The sequence below is a fragment of the Maniola jurtina genome, chromosome Z (genome assembly GCF_905333055.1).
Source record: "Maniola jurtina chromosome Z, ilManJurt1.1, whole genome shotgun sequence".
NCBI classification, from domain to species: Eukaryota; Metazoa; Arthropoda; class Insecta; order Lepidoptera; family Nymphalidae; genus Maniola; species Maniola jurtina.
In genome coordinates, this window is record NC_060058.1 from 10561052 (window position 1) to 10584477 (window position 23426).

The following is a 23426-nucleotide window of genomic DNA, read 5'->3' on the forward strand; positions in this document are numbered from 1 at the left end:
CCAGCGACACATACACAGGTACACACGTCAAACTTATAACACCCCTCTTTTTGGGTCGGGGTTAAAAATAAAACCTGACTGACTGTTCTTTCAACGTACAGCTCAAACTACTGCACAGATCGTGTTGAAATTTGGCATGCAGCTAGCTCTTATGACGTAGACGCTATAACAACAAATAATAATAAAAATGGCTGCCACGAATATATAAAAAAATGTGTTATTTCTTGTAGTACGATGGTACGGAACTCCTTGTATGCAAAGACTCACATTTGACCGATTTTTTCCTTAAAATCAAAGATTAAAAAAAAAAGCCGAAACTTACGCAGATGCATCATCTCTAGACAGACCGTGCCAACAGGCTGAAGTTCGTAGAGATTTTCCATCCGCCGAAAAAAGTGGTGGTAGTAATTTAGTAACTTACCACTCCAGAAACAGCCATAGAGTTCCACCCTCATGCATATGGTGCGCCGGTGCGAGCTGTATGGTATGAAGCGAATCTTCGACGCCCATATCGGCGGTTCCAGGTGATTCTTCTTCTCCAAATACGTGTTAGTATTGCCAGTGAGGATCTGTAAGGAATTACTCGTTGAGTTTTTTTTTAAATTAATATAAGGCAAGTTTATCATGATACTAGCCAATGCCCGCGACTTCGCCCGCGTGGATTTAGGTTTTTCGAAATCCCGTGAGAACTCTTTGATTTTACGGGATAAAAGGTAGCCTATGTGCTAATCCAGGATATTACCTATCTCCATTCCAAATTCAGCCAAATCCGTCCAGCAGTTTTTGCGTGAAGGAGTAACAAACATACACACACACACACACACCAAACACTCATACACACACACACACACACACACACGCACGCAAACACACACACACACATATACACAAACTTTCGCCTTTATAATATTAGTGTGAAGTGTGAAATATTCCTTTATCCCTCCAACTAAGCATAAAGCTTGTGCTAGGAGTAGGTACTATATACTAAGTACCTATTTTGACAACTTGCACTCAAAAAAGTGATATTAAAGTGATATTCTTACCTCTTGCCCATCAGCGCCTCTGTACCGCACCCACTTGCCCAGCTTCGGCCTCCAATACTCTATGACGTAGGCTTCCGTGTATTCCACCCCCTGGCCGTTGCCGAACCTCCCCTGGGTGCCTGTAGCCGTGATGACGTGAACCGAGTGAAGGTTGATCTCCAGCCATTCCGTCGACTCCGTAGTGATCTGCGACTTCGGACACCACGCCCCACCTTTGATTTCTTGGTTCAATCTGTTGACAATTAAGTTTTTATATTGATTTGTAGCACAGTTCACGACATTTAGGGAACTTAGGGATAAAAGGTCGAGGCTTCGTCAAATGTGACGCAGGTAGTCCTAAAGTAGCCTTATTTTTCTATGATTTTACGTCACCATAGCCTAATATTTGACATATCGTAGATTCAGGATCAAATCGAGAGTTCCCTCACTAGAGTGAGTGTAGTTCACTATGGTTATAATGTTGGTCAAAGTTTTAGAACAGTGCGAGTTGTCAGTAGCAGTGATGACATTATCCGTGACATGGCTGCTAACTTTTCCCCTCATAAGAAAGCTCAGTCACACAGCAGGCGATGGAAAGAGCTATGCTTGGAATTTCTTTACATGAGAACGGAGCCTACATAACTAAACAGGTTACGAATCTGAAGTGGCAATGAGCAGTGCACATAGTTCAAAAAACCGAATTAGATTTTTACCAATTAGGACTCATCATCATATTGATTATGTCTATTAAAAACGATTAGCAAGCTGAAGTGGCAGTGGGCAGGCCATGCCTGTCGTAGAGGCGATGGCCGTTGGAGCCGGAAAGCCCTTGAGTGGAGACCGCGTTTAAGCAAGCGTAGTGTGGGACGCCCTCCAGCACGATGGACCGACGATATAAAGCGGCTGGCGGGAAGTGGCTGGATGAGGAAAGCTGAGGACCGGGTGTGGTGGCGCTCTATAGGGAAGGTCTATGTCCAACAGTGGACGTCCACAAGCTGATGATGAAGATGATTAAAAACCGGTCAAGTGCGAGTTGGACTCGCACGCGAAGGGTTCAGTACCATCATACAAGAAATAACGTAGACATAAACATCCACTAAGAAAAGAATCCGAAAACTCAATCCCTAATGGGGTAAAATAGTTTGAAATCTGTGTATTGAATGCGAGTGAAATTGCGGGCATACGCTAGTTTAGTTTATAAAACCAGTTCTAGTATGAAGACGCGTTAAATTAACGTAAGATACGATTTGTATGCTATAGAAAAGGGCTCTGTATTCTATTTAATATCCCATGCACGCAAATGATGGTGCAGCCGAGATCTATGCTCAAAGCAGTCTTCGCGAAGCTATTCAATGCGGAAACCCTGTTAGCGTTCTCCATACTATGCCATGCGCGCACGATTTGTATAACGATAATTACGCAATCTTCTTATATATACAAGTGTAAATTAAAAACTTATAACACCCTCGACAAGTGAAGGTTACAGTTACTAGAAAAGAGCTGATAACTTTCAAACGGCTGAACGGTTTTCTTGGATTATAGCTAAGAACACCCTCGATCAAGCCACCTTTCGTACAAAAAAACTAAATTAAAATCAGTTCATTAGTTTAGGAGCTACGATGCCACAGACAGATACACAGATACACACGTCAAACTTATAACACCCCTATTTTTGGGTAGGGTGTTGATAAAAATTATATTTGTCTGTCTATCTGCTCGTTACCTATGAGTTCATTTGTACATTGAAACTTTGTATAGTTGTTGTTGAGACTTGCAGGAAGCTTTCTAACGCGCGCGCAGGGCATTTCATGATCAGCGTTTATTAATTCAGCGTTTATTAAAAACAGTAGTCGGGTTTTGAACTTTTTTACACTGAAGTTTATTACACTGTAACTTGTTTGCAGTCTCGAGGTCATATCCCATACTTAGCTCGCAGATAAATATGGATCTTGTGTTGCTTGTTAGGTATCCCACATAAATCCGAAGAGATATCAGGTTATTTTATAAATCGAAAGAGACGTTTGGATTTATTTTCCAGGAAGATTATATTATACCTTCCTTCAAAGGGGAAAAATGTACGGTTCAATGTTGTGTGTATTTTAAAAATATAATATTCCACCGCATTTTTAGGGTTCCGCACCTCAAAGGGAAAAACGAAACCGTTATAGGATAACTTCGTCTGTCTATCTTGTTAGTCAAGAAAAGGGAATCAAAACTAGGGTACTTCCCATTGACCTAGAATAATGAAATTTAGTAGGTAGGTAGGTCTTATAGCACAAGTAGAAAAAAAACCAAAAACCGAGAACTTAAGGTTAAATCACAAAAAAAAAGTTGAAAAAACTATAACCCGACTACGGAAAAATGAAACAACTTGAATCCAATTTGGTACAAGTAAAATAAAGTAAAAAGAAAGAAACAAGATATAGCCCAGTAATTTGGTCGTCAAAAAGGGGTTTATCTGGAAAGTTTTTTTAACCCTTCCTTTCGGCTTTGCCTTAGTCGGGTAAAAAAAAAAATAGTGTTTGAATGATAAAATAATTTATGTTTACTTAATTAGTCCGTCATTAACTTGCAGTTTTGTACAGGTGTGGAAACGAATGAATTATACTGGTTGGAGATTTCTTGTACGATAGTGCGGAACCGTTCGTGTGCGAGTGCGACTCACACTTGACCGGTTTTGCCCTATTCGTGTTTAGGCAAGCGCGCGTGTCTGGGACGAACCTCGCGAGCTAATGATGCCTCGTGTTCTAACAAGTTACAAGTCGGTTTTTAGTGGAACGGCATCCTTAACCCAAATGTGGTCTGACATATATGCGTTAAGCTCATGCGAGACAATGACACGTATAAAACTTTAGCGGAAAAAATGACGTGGACTGCGCGTAGATAGTATGTAGATATACAGCGTGTTTGATAAATCATATGATTTCCAATTATGGGCATACATAGCAGACTGCACGAAGGCAAAGAGGCTTTCAAATTCAAAATATTCTTATTCAATTAGACTTTTACAATTACTTTTGAATCGTCAAGAGCATCTACCACTGGTTCGGAATGCCTTTCCTACCGAGAAGAACCAGCAAGAAACTCGGAGGTTTCCCTAACATACCAACGACAAACTAATAAACAACTCCGCCAGGCCGGAGGCAAACTTAGGAAGGTGGTGAGACTCATAACAGGTCATAGCTCACTAAACAAACGTCTTTTCGTTATAGCTGTCACCGACAGTCAGCTATGCAGCACATACATGCTAACCTTAATTTTAAATCACTCTATCTATCTATTTATTTTAAGTTATTGTTGGTACCAAATAAACAGTTTTTCTTTCTTTCTTTCTTTCTTTCTATTGCCGAAAACCGCATTAAAATCTGTCGCTAGTTTAAAAATTTAAGCGTACAAAGGGGTATATACGGCTGGAAGTGACTTTGCATTATACTATGCTGCAGAGCTAGGTCGCTTCAATTTCACATGCAAATACAAATTGATACCGAATCCATACTAGGTCTAATGTAACATTCTAGACTGTCTGAAACTGTCGTGTTCGGTGGACGGAATTAAGGGGAGGCTTAAAGAAAGCTCGCCTCTACAATGACCGATTACAGTTCCCGCCGATAAGCGCTAAGCTGGATTAACTTACTCCGGTCTTGACTTCGCCTCAGTATTCCACCTCACTAACGCTACGCCTACACTAACGAGATTCGGCAAATGATTCGAGTTCGGACACATTTTACGCTAGTTCGGCATTTGGCAAATCAACTGACCACAATATTCGGGAATATTTTGTTTTTGCGAATCTAAGGAAAAGGTGACTGCCCGATCTAACAGAGCATAGCTCTCACTACTGGACGAATCGGGCTGTTTGACATACAGATGACTTTTATGACGTAGACATCCGCTAAGAAAGGATTTATGAATTTTAACAACCGTAAGGGGTAAAATAGGGGTTTGAAATTTGTGTCGTCCACACGGATGAAGTTGCAGGAATAAGCTAGTATTATATAAAAGGAAAAGGTGTCTGACTGACTGATCTAACAACGCACAGCTCAAACTACTGGACGGTTCGGGCTGAAATTTTGCATGCAGATAACTATTATGACGATGACATTTGCTAAGAAAGGATTAATGAAAATTCTCAACCCGTAAAGGGGTAAAATAGGGGGTTGAAGTTTGTATGGTCCACGCGGAAGAAGTCGCGGGCATAAGCTACTTTTTAAATAGGTTTGGCAGATCAGCCAGCCGGTAGACATGTCATTCTGTGGCAGCGAATAGTCCTCCCTGAGATGTATTCGATATATCCCAGAGAACCAAAAAGCACCGCGGGAATAAAAAAAATCTATATTCGGACCGCATTCGGGTTAGCGCGAAAGTGCGGAAAGGTAAAACTGCCGTTGGCTAGATGTCACGAATCATTTGCCGAATCTCGATAGTGCAGCTGAACCATAAAAGGCTTACTTGTTACTTGAATAGTTCAAAATTTTACCCGTCGAAAAGGATTATTGTTATCATTTGACTTCATTTATAGAGAGAGCGCCAGCGCGTGCCAGACCTTTGTTATTTCATAAAAGCTGAAAGTTTCTGTGCGTATTGTCCCCAACACCGGGAGGAACGATCAGCGACTACGAAGTTTGGATCATGGTGGCTTTGGAAGATAACAGGTAGGTAAAGGTGTAAAAAATCTCAAAAGTCGTGCACGCGCAGGCTCTTAGTCCATTTTACCAAGATCTTACTGTACATAACTATTGTACTCTGGCATGGTAAAACTTGTAACTATGTATTTCAACTTCACACTTCAGAAATAAGGAGATCAGTAAAAAAACTAAAGATAATGGAGGAGGATATGCTTGGATCACCTGCACGTTGGCATTATCAACCCGGAAATGATGAGAGGAGGACTAGAGTAACTGACATAACTCAACGGGTTGCGAGGCTAAAGTGGAAATGGGCGTATCCACATAGTTCAAAGTCCCAGTAGTCGTTGGGGTTAGAAAGTACTGGAGTAGAGACCTCGTAAAGGAAAGCCAAGCGTTTGCAGACTCCCCCGGTAGCAAAAGCAACAGACTTTAAAACGTGCTGCGACCAGCGAACCCGCAGGCAAAAGCACTTTTTATAAAAGTTGTGAAATCGTGCGTTTCATAATGAAGTTGTATAAAAGTTCGGGACTTTTCCAACCGCCGCGCCGGTGGGCACTAATGTCAACTCTTTAGAAACCGTCAATTGTTCCCCGCAAACTTTTTAATGTTAAAAGTAAAACAATTTCTGTAGGGAGAAGCCAATGCTGAATTTTATTTCTGTCGGACAGTATTCTCATAAAGCCTTTTCTTTATTCACAATCATTAACCTTTAAGCTTTGTGGAGCTCCCCGTTTTGTAGTTTTGTAACTCTAAGTAGTAGATAAAAAGCTCACTCTTAAAGCCTAGCAGTCCACTCAAACCACTCAATACAACTAGATACTAGAATCCTTCTGTTGATCTTCGTAAAAGACTTTCCCCGTTCTATATTTATGTAACTCCAGATAAAAAGCTCACTCTTGAAGCCTAGCAATCCGCTCTGTCACTCTACTACTAGATATTAGATATTAGATTCCCTCTGTTGATCTTAGTAAAAGATGCTCCCGTTCTGTATCTATGTTACTCGAGCCTAAAAAGTTCACTCTGAAAACCTAGCAGGTAGCCTAGACTGCTCATCACTAAGCGTAGGGGTCACCAAGTCATTATAGCCAATCAAAGAACAGTTCTCGGTGCAGTCATTAGGCACCCAATGCATTTATACGTGTTTTGAGACGCGACGGAGCAATCAATCTGGGTGACGTCACTCATTGCTGCTCGTTGACGCGTATAGTGCCATGTAGGGTAACAATCACTACCTCACCGCCAATATTATAAATTCGAATGTGTGTTTATTTGTCAGTTTGTCCATCAATCACGCCGTAACGGACGAACGGATCGGCGTGATTTTTTGCATGGATATGGAAAGAGCTGGACAGTGACATAGGCTACTCTCTACTTTACCCCGGAAAATCACAGCATTCTCACGGAACTTCGAAGCCTAAATCCACGTGGACGAAGTCGCGGGCATCAGCTTGTGCGTCATATGGAAAACCTGCTTCGACAGCTGGACTACAACAGTCAAGCTTTTTCGAGCATTCTTCAGGCAATCAAGTTCTAAAGATTTTCGTGTTCAGACAATGAAGTATTGACGAAATTGACTTGAATTATTAATTTTCCAAGAGATTCTTGACTGTATTTTTCAGTTGGTTTCATAATTCATTTTTTTCCACCCAGTTGTATGATCTGGTCAAGGTAGATGTAGCACGAAACAGTTTCAATTGAATGGTTATAATTAATTAATTAATGATGGAATTAATTTTGGTCAACAATAATAATTATCTTTGTGCAATTAGTGCATTCACTTACACGAATATAATTAAACTTATGCATCGACGCGTATTGTGCTTGTTAGGGCAACAAGGTCACCGCATATCATGAAAACGTTTTTCAAACTCAATACTCAAAATCATTTATTCAAAGTAGGTACTATTGCACACATTTTGATGATCAGAATTGTGAGATTTGTAAGATGATATAGTGGTGATAATTAATTACGTTAACTTAGAACTAAAGCTACGAGTGTTCGAAACGCACCCAGGTCTGAGAAGAGCCAACAAAACTCAGCCGGGCATTCTTCTGTACTCTTTACTTTATCCGCGGAAAGAATTCAATATAGCCAGAGTGAACTCTCGGTTTGATCCTGAATCGATGATATGGCAAATATTAGGGAACGGGCGACGTGAAATCAAAAAAAAAATTAGGCTATTCATAGGCTACTCAGCGTCAAATGTAGGAACATTTGATGACTGCCTGTGACGTCGAAGTTTCAACGTTTCCTGTCGTGAACAGTGGTATAGCGCACTGTTTGATACGTTATCTCATACGAATGATAGAGACAAACATCCCAACGACCGCTAATCCTTTTGAGTCACCAATCAATCACAAACGAAAGAATGTTTTCTAATTGGATTTTGAATGTTTTTTGAAAACATTTTCGAATGCAGAGATACCTAGTAGTGTACCAAGAGCACTTAATGCTTTAAGTACGAGTATTTTTGTACGCAGCATCTTTATCTTCGCAACAACTACCCGAGTGTATGAACTAGTATGGAGTCTCGAATGTTTTCTGAAAACATGTTTATGATTAAGTCCTAACAATTGCTGTACAAAAGTTCATTGCAACTGGATGCAATAAACCCGCAAGGACAAACAAACGTACAAAGATACATTCTCAAATATCATTATTACCTATTTTTAACCCCCGACCCAAAAAGAGGGGAGTTATAAGTTTGACGTGTGTATCTGTGTATCTGTCTGTGGCCGCGTAGCTCCTAAACTAATAAAACGATTTTAATTTAGTTTTTTTTTGTTTGAAAGGTGGCTTGATCGAGAATGTTCTTAGCTCCAAATCCAAGAAGCAACTCACAAACACACAACAACAAAACCAAGAGAATCGGTTCAGCCGTTTGAAAGTTATCAGCTCTTTTCTAGGTACTGTAACCTTCGCTTGTCGGGGGTGTTATAAATTTTTCATTTACACTTGTATTAATATAAAATGTCAAACAAACATGTCCACGCGTCCACTCCATTTGGTCACCCGAGATATCAATGATGCGTTAAGGAGCGGCTTTCGTAATTGATATCATCCCGTACACTCATTTCACTACTTCAAGTACGTACGTTTTAATTAAAATTCAACTTTATAACCATCCCACTTGGGTGCAGAATCGCTTTTTGTGACGAGTCAAATCAACTCCGTTTACTTTAGTTACGGGCTTTAAATAAAACATGTTTGAAGATTACAGTGTTTGCCGTCTTTGGTTAGCGAGTAAATGCCATTACTTGCGAGATGACGAACCGTGTCCCTATTTTGACTTCCCGCCTGACGAGAATAATATCAAGTATACCGCATACTTTCGATATCAGTAACGTTCCTAGGTATAACCTAGGGTTAGCCCTCTGGGGTACAAAGCCAGGTAACCTCCTCGTGTGCCTGAGTATTGTGGGGAGCAGCAGCGCTTGGGCCGGTGTACCCTGGTAACATGGTTAACGATTCCTCTTCATGGGATATTGTTAGCCATGGCTAATGGACCTGGCAGGGAGGGGGTCTTGTCCGCGCGTCCCTCAGAGTGTCCCAAGCAGAGGGCGCAGTAGACGCACCCATAGGGTATGGCTCTAGGGGCGAACGGTGTGGCTGTTTAGGTGGTTGGTGATGAGTTTTTTATCACCCATCCAATCACTAGCTACCCCACCGCACCGGTTTCTCGCCTATCCAGTTTGGTGACGGGCGAAAGAAATGTTAAGAATGGGGAACGTGGAAAGGGAATTGCCCTCCCCGCGGCTTGGTTGGCGTGCTGCGATGCCGGCTTGGCTCTAACGGTGTTTGGGAACACGTAGTGTCCCAGTGGTGGGTCTGCTGCGGCGGACACACACCCGCACAGCCTCCGCGCTAACCTGGTACGTAATAGCGCGGGCGACGTGCGGGAGGGCAGGGTCTCCCCTAGCCTCAAACCCCGATTGCCACCTCGACCTGTCGCGTACTATAAGGCCATTGGTTTTTGGGTTGGTCGATAAAGTAACTCGAATGCGGTCGTTAAGTCACCCAGTCAACGTAATCGTAAACGCACGCCATACATTGTTCTACAAGCTAGCCAGGCGACATGTACTTACTTTCTACGAGTTGTAACGATAAACCTCCCTCCCCCCTCTCTACTCCATATTCTCATGTTATTACACGCAAGTAAGAACTGCACCCGTAGTACGATTTCTGATAACTCTAATTACAACGTCGATAGATATTCGAAATCTAACTAAATATAACGTCAGTGTAAAACCACATGGAGTTTCTCTACGTGATCTATTCAGAAATAAGGAGGTCCGTAGGAGAACCAGAGCAACCGACACAGCTCAACGGGTCGCGAAGCTGAAATGGCAATGGTCAGGGCAATAACTGATAGAGTGGGGGTCTCAAGGTGCTAGAATGAATGACCTAGCACTGGAAAGCGCAGCGTTGAAAGTCTCTCCAACTAGGTGGACTAATATAAGCATACCAGAAGTGAACCTCAATAAAAATATAAGGAATAATAAATATAACCCTTATTTACATGATTAAGGCTTGATACTCAACAAAACTAAGTTAGCGCAATAATAACAGATGGATAAAACACGTCTGCACACTAAGATCGACCGAACCAAAGTGAGTCGAACTCCGCAGGCCACTTTCAAGATAGTTTTCCGAGGTGGCGCCACCGTTGCTTTCCTAAAAACATTACCAACAGATGCCACGTGACTTCCGTTCAAAAGCGCGGCAAACATGTGCGATAACACTAACGACATCAAGCAAATCACAGCGAGACGCTGGATACAGATACGAAAGGCTCACTCCGCAAAGACGGTTAACGAAATAATATCTTTTGCACCGACCACTTGTGCAACTCAGTTGGAACAATGGTGTGGACTAAAATTTATTAAACTCCTCTCTTTCTATCGTTTAAACTCTTATATATCTGTTTCTCTCATAAGAGATAAGTGCCGTGAAAAGGCGCGCCATCGTAGTTATACGAGTATTTCTCGGTTCACGTGACCAAGCAAGCCTAGCCTGCTAATGCGCGCCTATGAAATTTGATCTATCGCACTAAGAAAAAAATCTTGTTTAGACCCTCCGAATCGGAATCGTATCAAGTCCCTCAACGTTTTGTCGTCAAGTATAAAAGCGATAAAAAAATAGGGGCGATAGAAAAATCGCGTGATCGCGCCCGTAATGGAATCGCGCTGTTTGCATTCGATTCAGTGTATGCTCTGGAAATACCGATTGTTAACGTCCTGACATTTAGAATATTGAGGATGCATTTTTAATGCCTCCCCTACCAACGTAGTACTATCACAGAGTAAGGATAGTATGTTATTACCTCCCGGAAATTCGACGAAGCTTAGAAGCTAGAGCTAAACAAGCACGTCATATCATTGTGACGTCACAATCCAGTATTTCATAAAATAACAAAGGTCTGGCACGCGGTGGCTCTTAGATTGAGATCTATAGAACGCACTTTGACTTTGCTCAGACTTAGACTTATATTAGTTTCTAGAATATGCCGGCAAAATTTCATGGTCTTTGGTTGCTTGATATTCAAATGAAATTGGAACTACGTTTGTATGGAGCAAGTGACGGAGAGAGCCCTGTTAAGACACTGTTAAAACGGGACAGCGCCATACTGCTGACTTAAAACCGTCTTAAATCTGAGCTAAGTCAAAGTTACACTCTATAGATATCAGCCTTAGGCCATAAGAATGTATGCATGATTTTTCTGTAGCGAACGATCGCCGTGTATGCGTTATTATCCTAAGGTTAATGCTATATAGGTACAGAGTACAGGCTTGTAGTGTTTGCATTCATCAGATGTAACGTCCGCTTTGTATCCGAGCCGCTGCAGAAATTCTAATGCAGCTGACGTGCCCGCTCCATCTTGCGCAGTGAAATATTTGCTGTTCCAACACTCGACAACGTGAGAAGTTTATACTGCGGAATCTTACACCGAAATATATTTCATTCTATTATTTATTCACTTATCCATGGTACCAGTGGCGGCAAGGAGTTCGAGGCCGGGGTAGGCATTAGTTAGGTCATCGGCCTTTATACAGGCAGGTCAGTGATAAGTTAGCACTGAGCTGTGTCAACTAGTAAGCAGTGCTTTTATGCCTCTATGACCTGCACGCCACTGAATGGTATACATTTAAATATTTAAAGGAAAAGCTGACTGACTGATCTATCAACGCACAGCTCAAACTACTGGATGGATCGGGCTGAAAAGCATGCAGATAGCTATTATGACATAGACATTCGCTAAGAGAGGATATTTGCAAATTCTACTCCTAAGGGGGTAAAATAGGGGTTTGAAAAACGTCTGCGTGGACTACATAAATTTCAACGCAGACGAAGTCGCGAGAATGAGCTAGTAAAACAATAAACCATAATCAATATCAATCGCAAGGAAGAACGCCAGCAATATCGGAAAACTCATGGTCACTGGTAAGATCGAAGGAAAGAGACCCCGCGGACGTAGCCCGAGACGTTGGTCAGACCAAATAAAAGAAGCGGCCGACACACCCATCTGCGATGCAATCCACGCGGCAAGAAACAGAGAGCAATGGAAGAACATCGTAGCAAAGATTGCATCAGAGGGGAGCCACGATCGTCAAAATTGAGGAAACGACGCAGGACGAAGAAGAAGTAAAAAAAGAAAAGGAAGAATACGTTTAATTCTTGAATTACGCCACACATAACATGTAACATGTTATACCTAATGATGGTTTTCAGCACTTCCTCCACTTGAGCACTAAGAGGGGTCTCTCCGTCACTCGCTCCATACAAACGTAGTTCCAATTTCATTTGAATGTTAAGCAACCAAAGTCCATGAAATTTTGCAGAAATATTCTAGAAACTAATATCTATGTCTGTGGTTTTCCAGATTTCTGTTAAAATATTCGGTTTCAAAGTTACGCGGTCTTAAAAATTCAAATACAAATCTTTGAGCCCCTGTAATTTTAAAACTACATATTTTTAGACAAATCTAAAACACCACAGGCACAGATATTAGTTTCTAGAATATGTCTGCAAAATTTCATGGACTTTGGTTGCTTAATATTCAAATGAAATTGGAACTACGATTGTATGGAGTAAGTGACGGAGAGAGCCCTGTTAAAGCCGACATGCCTCAAGCAGAAGAAGCGCCGGAATAAACTGTTATGTCAAGCATGACCCGAAAAAGGGTTCCAGGTTCAACAAATGCTGTATGCCTTGACACACAAGAACATACAGCACGAAAGAACACGAAAAAGATGTGTTCTTTCTTGAATGAAGGTACGGAACCCTACGTATGCGAGTCCGACTCGCACTTGTCCGATATTTTATAAACAAATTATATTATATTTATGTGTTTATGTTATACAATGTACCTACTTACTGCATGTGTATTATTGTAGTATGTATTACTTTTATTTAACTTTGTGCAACCATCCCGCGCTCTGGTTACAAAATCTGTACATCAAAGGTTAGCTGTAAGAGATAGCAATAAGGCCGCCTTCGCACCATCTAGTATAGTTTATTCTAATGTTTTCTGTATATTATGTTTGTGTGTGCAATAATGTTTTCAAATAACTACACAAACACCAACAGACGGAAACGTTTAAGTGCGGAAACCAGCCCAGAGAGAAGAAGAAGAACTACACAAACACATACCGTCCGTTTTGCGAGCCCACGTTGCCGTCGTTGTATGAGGAGCTGGCGGTCACGTCCCGGTCCGGTATCAGGCCGCTCTCCATGCCGAGCGGGGCGATGCATTGCGCTGGAACAAACGATGGCAGACATTATTAGCTTTATGCGACAAACTGACTCTACTTAACAGGGCTCTCTCCGTCACTCGTTTCATACAATCGTAGTTCCAATTTCATTGGAATATTAAGCAACCAAAGTCCATGAAATTTTGCAGACATATTCTAGAAACTAATATCTGTGTCTGTGGTGTTTTAGATTTTTCTGAACATATGTAGTTTTAAAATTACAGGGGCTCAAAGATTAGTATGAAATTTTTTAAGACCGCGTAACTTTGAAATCGAATATTTTAACAGAAATCTGGAAAACCACAGACATAGATATTAGTTTCTAGAATATGTCTGCAAAATTTCATGGACTTTGGTTGCTTAATATTCAAATGAAATTGGAACTACGATTGTATGAAACGAGTGACGGAGAGAGCCCTCTTAATGGGCTCTCAGCAATGATACGCCACATGATAGAATTAAAAAAATTGGCTCTTTTTAGGGTTCCGTACCTCAAAAGGAAAAACGGAACCCTTATAGGATCACTTTGTTGTCTATCAGTCTGTCTGTCTGTCTGTCGTGTCTGTCAAGAAACCTATAGGGTTTCCGTTGACCTAGAATCATGAAATTTGGTAGGTAGGTAGGTCTTATAGCACAAGTACAGGAATAAATCTGATAACCGCGAATTTGTGGTTACATCATTTAAAAAAAAAAACTAAAATGTGTTTCAATTTTCAAAATAAGATAACTATACCAAGTGGGGTATCATTTGAAAGGGCTTTACTTGTAATCCTAAAACAGATTTTTACTTATTTTTATGTATATGTTTTAATTTATCGTGCAAAATGTTGGAAAAAATACCCGAGTACGGAACCCTCAATGCGCGAGTATGACTCGCACTTGGCCAGTTTTTTTCAGGTGTGCGAGTCCCCCTGATAAATAATTTATTTGAATTTCTAGTTGAATATTTGGTTTTAGAACAACGTTATACACAAATCATCAAAATTTCAGGTTTGTAACTCATATCGTCTCCGAGCTAGAGACTTATGATACGCGGACAAGCAGACAGACAGACAACGAAGTGACATTAATAGGGCTCCGTTTTTACCCGGAGCCCTAAAAACCGCTAAAGAAGTTTGGTAGACTAGACAGATACCCTGTATTAGTAATAACGCCGAGTGATAGGTAATCCTCCAGCCCGCTGGACCGATGACCTGAAGAAGGTGGCAGGGAGCGGATGGATGAAGAAGACTGAGGACGGTTTGTAATGACGCGCTTTTGGAAAGACCTATGTCCAGCACTGGACGCATACATAGGCTGCACTAAAAGTATCCCCCAGAAGTAGACCCCAACTTCCGAATGGAATGGTTGCTTCAATGATTGGTTCCATCGTATGGAAAAATGTGTCAAATTTCGCGGACAATACTTCGAAAAGCAATAAATACATTCTTAAACAGTAATGTTGTGTCACTTCCTTGATTCCCGAAATTTTCAGTGCCGCCCTCGTACAGGCTGATGGAAAGAAATGGGTAATACTTTATAGTTCTCGTCCTGAAGGCTTTCCACGGAATTCCAAAAACTCCAGACCATATCAAAGTAAAAGCTAGTTCTAAACTATAGCAGCATTACATCCTGGTTGATTTCTTTTGTTGATCAATCAGTTCCATCAATAAAGGGTTTAGTCATGAGACCGTTGAACGAATATAGAAAGTGGAAAGTGCGTTCCAATTTATAATGTTTGCTCGTTTGATTGTACTGATTGTGCTAAGTCCCCAAGCGACTCCTCTTGATTAATAAGACTTGAGTTAGTACTGTTTCAAAGGTCGTGATGGCCCAGTGGTTAGACTGCTCTGAAAATCCTTAATCGGTTTTTTGTTCATTTATTGATTTTTTAAAAATATAAAATAGTAAGCAAACGAGCAGGCGGGTCACCTGCTGTTAAGTGATCACCGTCGCCCATGAACATTTGCAGCACCAGAAGTGCCACCGATGCGTTGCCGGCAGGAATTTGTTGGTATTTTAATATTTCTACTTTAAAAAAAAATGTATTCACATAGTTTTTAGTATGTAGTTTCAGCTTCTCTTTTGCACATGCTATGTAGGTTGCAATCACAATTATACAATGTATTATTTATACTTATCTAAGTTTAAGATAAGATTGTAACCTTTTAACAACCCAAATAAAATAAATCTGCCCTGGATTGTAATCGTATCCAGGTATTTTCAAATTTTCTTTTAAACTTTACGGTCTTAACTCTTACTAAAGAACCTTAGGTATGGTTAAAACGGATGTTAACACGTGTGTGGTTTGGGATAAACGTGTTTAGCGTTAGTTTAAACCGCGCCACCGTTACCAAAGTAAATATACAAGATGCTAGATAATGTCCGTAACATCCCGGCAAGCTAGCCTATCTTTAAAACAAGAGTGAATAGGCATTTTCTAGGTAAACGCGTCCCATCTCAGGCCACATCATCACTTTCCATCAGCTGTGATTGTAGTCAAGCTTGCCTATCCATACATTATAAATGCGAAAGTGTGTCTGTCTGTCTGTCTGGCTTAATCGAGAGTGTTCTTAGCTATAATCCAAGAAAATCGGTTCAGCCGTTTGAAAGTTATCAGCTCTTTTCAAGTTAATGTAACCTTCACTTGTCGGGGGTGTTATAAATTTTTAATTTACAGTTGTATATGATGGTGTTGATATTGTTTTGTACGTACAGACCGATCACTATATTTTGTCATTTACCGTCATGTTGGTACCATTGCAGTTACAAAATAATAAACCCGTGCTGACGAGTAAAGTAAACAAAGCAATGGTGCCAACATGACGGCAAGGGATAAGTTATAGTGAATTGTCTGTACATACCTTATTTGACGCTGCGTCTCGAATCTGTCGGTGTGCGTTGCTCCTAAGAGGTTGTCAGAATTAAGAAGCGCTTTCGATCGACCTAAAATCCGGCGTATTCAATATTTAATAAGCTCCGAGCTTCATTACTATCGGAACAATCGACGCGCGATGGAGTCACGAACGTTTCCATTTCCGCCTCTTCGGTGCCTCGTGAACTTGTAAAGGCTCGTGCACAATGAACATATCCTATCAGTTTACCTAAATAGTTTAGTCTAAGACTTCGGCCGTTTTCGGTCTGGATTCTATAGCAATGAAGGAAATTGTCGTGAGGAAACCTGCCTGACAGTTATCAATAATGTTCTCAAAGGTTTGTGATAAATCCGCATTTGGAGCGTGGCGGAATTTTCATTCCGAGAAAAGACCTGTTCTCAGTAGTGATGAGTAGGGTGATGGATTAACCACGATGTATTAGAGTCAGAGAGAACTCTCGGTTTGATCCTGAATCGACGATATGTCAATAGGCTATGGTGACGTAAAATCAAAGAAAAATAGATCTACTTTAGGGCTGCTTGTTTCAAATGTACTAACAATAGACGCCTACTAGTGACGCCGAAGTCTTAAGGTTACAAGTTCTCTAACTGTCGTGTCGTGAAGTACCTACCTAAAACATGGGCTTAAAATTTGTTTAGTCCACGCGGACGAAGTCGCGAACATAAGTGACATCACATAAAACAAGTACCATCATTTCATTTCATTTCCTGATTTTGCAAAAAACGGCTTGCTGTATATTATAAAAGCTGAACAATAAATCTACGTAACATGAATTCTGTCCACGGGCGCGCGTAGACGAATATTCGTGAATTAGTTGCGGTCGTGATCGGCGGCTCCAAAAGAAATGATTGAAATGCAGAGCGGCACGGGCGCCAGTTATATTTAAAACATCACGATAAGATCCTTTAGGAGGTGCGACAAGGACGGCCGGAAGGCGGAATTTGTATGTACGGAATCCTTTATAGACCGCTCAGGTTTACTGCATCATCTATTTTTAACCCCCGAGCCAAAAAGAGGGGTGTTATAAGTTTGACATGTATATCTGTGTATCTGTCTGTGGCATCGTAGCTCCTAAACTAATGAACTGATTTTAATTTAGTTTTTTTCGTTTGAAAGGTGGCTTGATCGAGAGTGTTCTTAGATATAATCCAAGAAAATCGGTTCAGCCGTTTGAAAGTTATCAGCTCTTTTCTAGTTACTGTAACCTTCACTTGTCGGGGGTGTTATAAATTTTTAATTTACACTTGTAAGTCCATGGTTTCAATATTGTTAAACAACACGGATATTAGTTTAGAAATTCGGTATTAGTCATTCTGACGACACAATAAACACAGTTTACTAAAAAACAAAAATCTGATTGAACTCTTTTAAAAGCGTAATAGTGTTGAGGCGGTCAAGCATAGAGAGGTCTACAAATAGCTATGATACTCTTAGGGCGAGACATCAATATTCACAAGTGATTTGATATTTATGAAGGTGCGCGGACAACGTCTTCTGTAATTGCTTCTGTGACATCGGACCGTTGAATAATTGATTGGTTTATGGTAAACACCACAGAAAACTAAATAAATTAATAGAAAGGTTATCTGTTGTCTTCACTACCGGAGGAAAAACAATCACTTAGAATTTGCGCTCGTTCGACAGCTCTCGCGTAAGTTTTATCTCATCTAAATATATGAAAGGAAAACTGACTGACTGATCTATCGACGCCCAGCTCAAAGCTATTACGACGTAGACGACAGAGAACCCCCGGACCCTCGAATAGGCCGAAGCCTAGGCTATCACTGTTTTATTCCACCAGGGTTGTAAAAATGTAAAACAAAGCGCATATTTGGATAAGCTTGGAGTGGCGAAATTGTAGCTAATCCTGTTGTACATTCAACATTTAAAACTAAATTGACAGGTCTAAATCTAGTGCTATCATTTTCTAGGGCTGAGTATTATAAAAGCGATAGCGATAGATTTACCTGTGTAACTTTTTTTGGGATATATTGAATTTATATAGAAAATATCAGTTAAAAGAAAAACTTGGACGTCCTGTTTGAAGTGGGTGTAAAAGTCATGGAACGTACAACAAAGGATGTAAAAAATAAAATAAGAATAAGAATATATTTAAATACAAACAATTTAGTATACGGCCAGTTCCAACAATTTTAATTGAAGAAGTTTAAAGATTGTGTACCGCTTCTATAACACTTCTATATCAATTCTAAGTTCCTTGGCAAATACAGTGATTACAGGGAATTCTCCGAGGACGCGATCAACACTTCCTTCGTGTAACTAGAGGTGACTTCTATAATTGGGATTTTAAGGCTGAAACAAACAGAACAGACTTTTTGGCGGCCAGTTACTCTTTGGGCGAATGCCAAGTGGTTTAGCGTTCTGGTACGATGTTGTGTATGAACCAATTAAGTTAAGGCTTTACAAAAATTTTACAGACAGACAAACAGGCAGATAGACAGACAGACAGACAGACAGACAACAAAGTAATCCTATACGGGTTCCGTTTTTCCTTTTGAGGAACAGAACCCTAAAAAATCTGTTTCGTTATGGCCGCTTAAAAGTTCAATAACGCCAACTGGTGCTACTAACATAAAGGTACGAAGCTCAAACAAACCAGCTAGGTTTCATAAAATGGAGTCTAAACTTTCAAAGCAAGCCCTATTCGATATTGCTATCCACTATGCACCATTTCCAACTATTTTTTATTTATCCATCCTTTGATACCGAACCAAAAACGACCTGAAAAGCTTACTGTTTGATGATATTAAAGGAAGCTAGCTGCTGGCGAGACCTCGTTGTGATAGTGAATTTTATTCGATTGTGCAGATTAAGAGAAGTCAAGCTAGCGAACTCCACAGCGCTTTTCATACAAACGCAGTTTAGATTTCATTTGAATACTAGCTCATGCCCGCGACTTTATTCTCGGGACTACACAAATTTCAAAACCCTGTCTTACCCCCTTAGGAGTTAAATTTTCAGAAATCCTTTCTTAATCTCTATGTCTACGTTATAATAGCTATAAGCATGCCAAATTTCAGCCCGATCTGTTCAGTAGTTAGAGCTGAGCCTTACTAGAATCAGTGTCGGTTAGTCACTCAGCCTTTTCTTTTTACCGGACTACTACAAAGCCATAAGTTTGCCAGTAGGTTAGTAACCAGCCAAGGCCAAATTCTCCCACTAGACCAGACCACAAATTTTGAAATGATAAAATTCCAAACCCCTGCCGAGAATCGAACCCGGGATCTCCCACTAATAAGACTACAGCGTTTACCACTGCGCCGAGGAGGCCGTGAAATTTGTGCAGGAGCTACGGTGCCACAGACAGATACACGGACACACACGTCAAACTTATAACACCCCTCTTTTTGGGTCGGGGGTTAAACAAATGGGCAATAAACACGGGGTTCATGTTTGCTCGCATACCACCCGCACGCAACAATATCTGGTTAGACTGACTAATGAGCGACCCCCTCCGAAATTATAATATTACACGACCGATGAGGAGTTCGCCTGACGCTTAGCAAAATGCCCATATTTATAACAGAGTTGCCTTTGTTTACAAGTGTAAATTAAAAATTTATAACACCCCCGACAAATGAAGGTTACAGTAACTAGAAAAGAGCAGATAACTTTCAAACGGCTGAACCGATTTCTTTGGATTATAGCTAAGACCACTCTCGATCAAGTCACCAATCAGTTCATTAGTTTAGGAGCTACGATGCCACGGAGAGATATACAGACACACAAGTCAAACTTAAACACCCCTCTTTCTGAGTTAAGGGTTAGTACATAAATAAAAGTGCCTATCCAAGAAGAACTTTGTATGCTACGAAGAACAATATATATGTCAGAAAATTGCAGCAAGGAGTTCTTTGCGATTTGAATATCAAATAAAGGCTCTGTAGATGTTGGAGAGATGGGTATTAGTATTATAAAGCCATAAATTATAGGTAAATGAAGTGGCCAGCAATGCACTAGTAGGGTATAACATATTTATACATAGCATATTATATGTCGCAGCCTTAATTGGCCAGCGCTGTCACTGATAACTTGAGTGTCGCCGGGAATGTGGGACGCCTCGAAGCAGGAGCGCAAGCGGAACTAAATGATAAGAAATATTATATTAATGGTCCGTCCTATTGTTGCGCTGTGCGACGCGACGCAAACCGGAAGCGCCTTGCTTCATACAAACTTATACAGGGTGTAACCACAACGCTAGCAAAAACTTGGCGATATTATTATACTACCATAAAACAATCCTATGCTCATAACCATTTGCCTTATCTTGTAGTTTTAGTGATTTAGTATTTTTCAAACCCGTAAGCGTGCAAAATTCGGGTCAATGCTCGACCTACGACGCGGCATTGACATCGAGTGACCTATTTACGGAACGTTAGTTGACCTCTAGCGTCAATCAGATGTTTTGTGACTTTAAAAAATATAGGATTATTTTAAATTTTTTTTTCGTAGTCTTTTTTTATGGTATCTTATAAGCAATCATCAGTACTGTCACCTGTCTTTGTTTCTGCTAGCCTTCTGGTTACACCCTGTATAAACTATGTATATTTGCCGCGCTGAGTCGCTCAAGTACGCTTTGCTCTATACAAACCCTTATAAACTATATATCATGTGCTACGTTGCGCCGCGTCGCACAGCGCAGTGTAAGTGCCTTTGGGCGATTAAAATTAAAATAGATTGCAAAATTTGTACCAATAAGACGAACAAACAAACAAGTACAAGTACAAACAACCTTAGTACGAGCAATCTTGGATGCTTTATCCATACTAATATTATAAATGCCAAAGTGTGTCTGTCTGTCTGTCTGTCTGCTACCTTTTCACGGTCCAACAGTTTAAGCGATTTTGATGAAATTTGGTACAGAGTTAGCTTACGTCCCGGGGAAGGACATAGGCTATTTTTATCCCGAAAAATCAAAGAGTTCCCACGGGATTCTTAGAAGCCTATCTGTTTAACCGCTTTATGTGAAATTTGGTACAGAGGTAGCTTGCATTCCGGAAATTGACAGTAGCAACTTTTTATCCTGGAAAATCATAGAGTTCCCGCAGCATTAAAAAAACACAGACGTAGTCGCGGGCATCATCTAGTTATCTACAAAAATATCACATATATATATCCCGTTAAAAAGATAACACAGTATAATATTTCACTTTTAAACCAAAAATTAAGAATTATTGTTCTTTTCAATGTAACTTAGGCATGCAAACGTCGAATATAAAAAGAAGTAGACCGAATTTTGAAACAAAATTCTGTTACGCTTGACCTATCATTACGCAAAAGCAAAACAGTTCGCATAAGGCACACGAAAAGTACAATAAAATAAAAACGCTCAGCGCTCATAGCTTACACTAAATAATTACACACATCAATTAATCATAGAGAAATACATACATGTACAAGTAGGTATCAATTTTAATTTTCCAACTATCTACTACAGTTCAGAAAGCAGGACATTGTCCACAATATATTTTATACATGCGAGTGTCTGTCTGAGTTTTTGTTACCTTTCACTAGATCAATACACATAACTTTCTGGATACGAACATAGCACCACAAAAAAAAATTGTCTTACAAAAAACTGCGTAAAAGTAGACTTTCTGGAAAACAGATAGATTATAAAAATCATACATTGTAAACGCGTTTGGAGTCGCGGACGACAGCTAGGCCTCCATTGTTCCACAAAGCAGGACGTTGTTATGAAATATTAAACAAATGCAAATGCTATCGCTAAACAAATATGTAGTCAAGTAAAATTATAGTGCTGTTATAAGTCATCATCATCATCGGCCTATGGACGTCCACTGTTGGACATAGGCCTCCCCTAAAGAGCACCACCACACCCGGTCCTCAGCCTTCCTCATCCAGCCACTTCCCGCCAGCCACTTTATCTCGTCGGTCCACCGTGTTGGTCGAGGGTATTCCACACTACGCGGTCTCCACTCAAACACTTTCCGGCTCCAACGGCCATCGCCTCTACGACAGGCATGGCCTGCCCACTGCCCTTTCTGCTTGCTAATAGTTTGGGCAATGTCAGTGACTTTGGTTCTCCTGCGGATCTTATTCCTCAGGGAAACTCCTAACATAGTTCTCTTTATCGCTCGCTGAGCAACTTTGAATTTGTGGAGAAGGCCGTTTGTCAGTGTCCCTTTTTCAGCACTATAGGTGAGGACATCTGTTATTAGTATTGTAATATAACTACGATATAACAGAACTCCTTACCAGATCCTGTTCTTATGTTTAGTAGCCGACAGGCAGCAACCTGGTTTATCAAAATTCCGTTTCATTCCACAACTTCATCCAAGGGATTTAAAAATCTCGGAGAACTCTTTCATTTTAAGGGATAAAAACTAGTCTATCTCATTTTCCAGGCATTTAACTATAACCATGCAAAAAATCATGTCGATCCGTAGCTCGGTTGCGACGCGATTGAAGGATAAACGAACAAACGAATAAACCAACAAACAAACAGATTAAACAGATTTTGTCATTCATAATAATGCAGTGTTTTTTTTATTCCTAAACACTACAAATTCCAGTCCAGAATATTGGAGTCTCACCCGTCGTTTATTCCGGAGTCAAGAAGCACATCAAATGCAACGCGATAAGACATTAAGCGCTTTGAGCTTTGAGTGAAACGAAATATAGAAGTTTAACCTTACATTTAATATAGACAAGTATTGTAAGGTGAGACAATGGCACCGATTCTGTTGTCTTTCTTTAAACTAAATTTAGAGTATCTGTATCTTTTTCTTTTTGATAATGCTAAAGAAGGACGGAACATGAATTTTACATTAAAAGACTATAAATTTTGTGCATGTTACAAATTTAAACAATATGCTCGCGACTGGCAGCTAAAACTTGACAGGTTTGACAGCTCTAAATTAAATTCAAAAAAGTCCAACTCTGTCTGTCCTTTTCATATTAAATTCGTAAGAAGAGGATGCCAATACTCTAACATTTAGCTGTGCTCAGAACCAATACCAATGAGCATCCAAAGACGTACATTTTTCACAACAACGTCAGTCTGTGCTCAGTGTCACTATAGCTATAACTAGTAGGTCTAATCGTGGCAATGCAATAACATTATTAATTTATATTCATTGAATGACAATGCCCTGTAGGCAATA

General features: G+C 40.3%; 1 protein-coding gene across 2 annotated transcripts in view; it reads right to left on the reverse strand.

Moving 5' to 3' along the window:
* LOC123880432 (discoidin domain-containing receptor 2-like) overlaps positions 1 to 23426 on the reverse strand; it is a 68040-nt gene that overhangs the window by 13592 nt on the left and 31022 nt on the right. For both annotated transcript variants that reach the window (XM_045928557.1, XM_045928556.1), the window contains exons 3-5: positions 13302 to 13407; positions 1044 to 1275; positions 422 to 569 (exon numbers count right to left, since the gene is read on the reverse strand). In XM_045928557.1, the coding sequence (XP_045784513.1) occupies positions 422 to 569; positions 1044 to 1275; positions 13302 to 13407 (486 nt within the window). The remainder of the gene's footprint in view (positions 1 to 421; positions 570 to 1043; positions 1276 to 13301; positions 13408 to 23426) is intronic.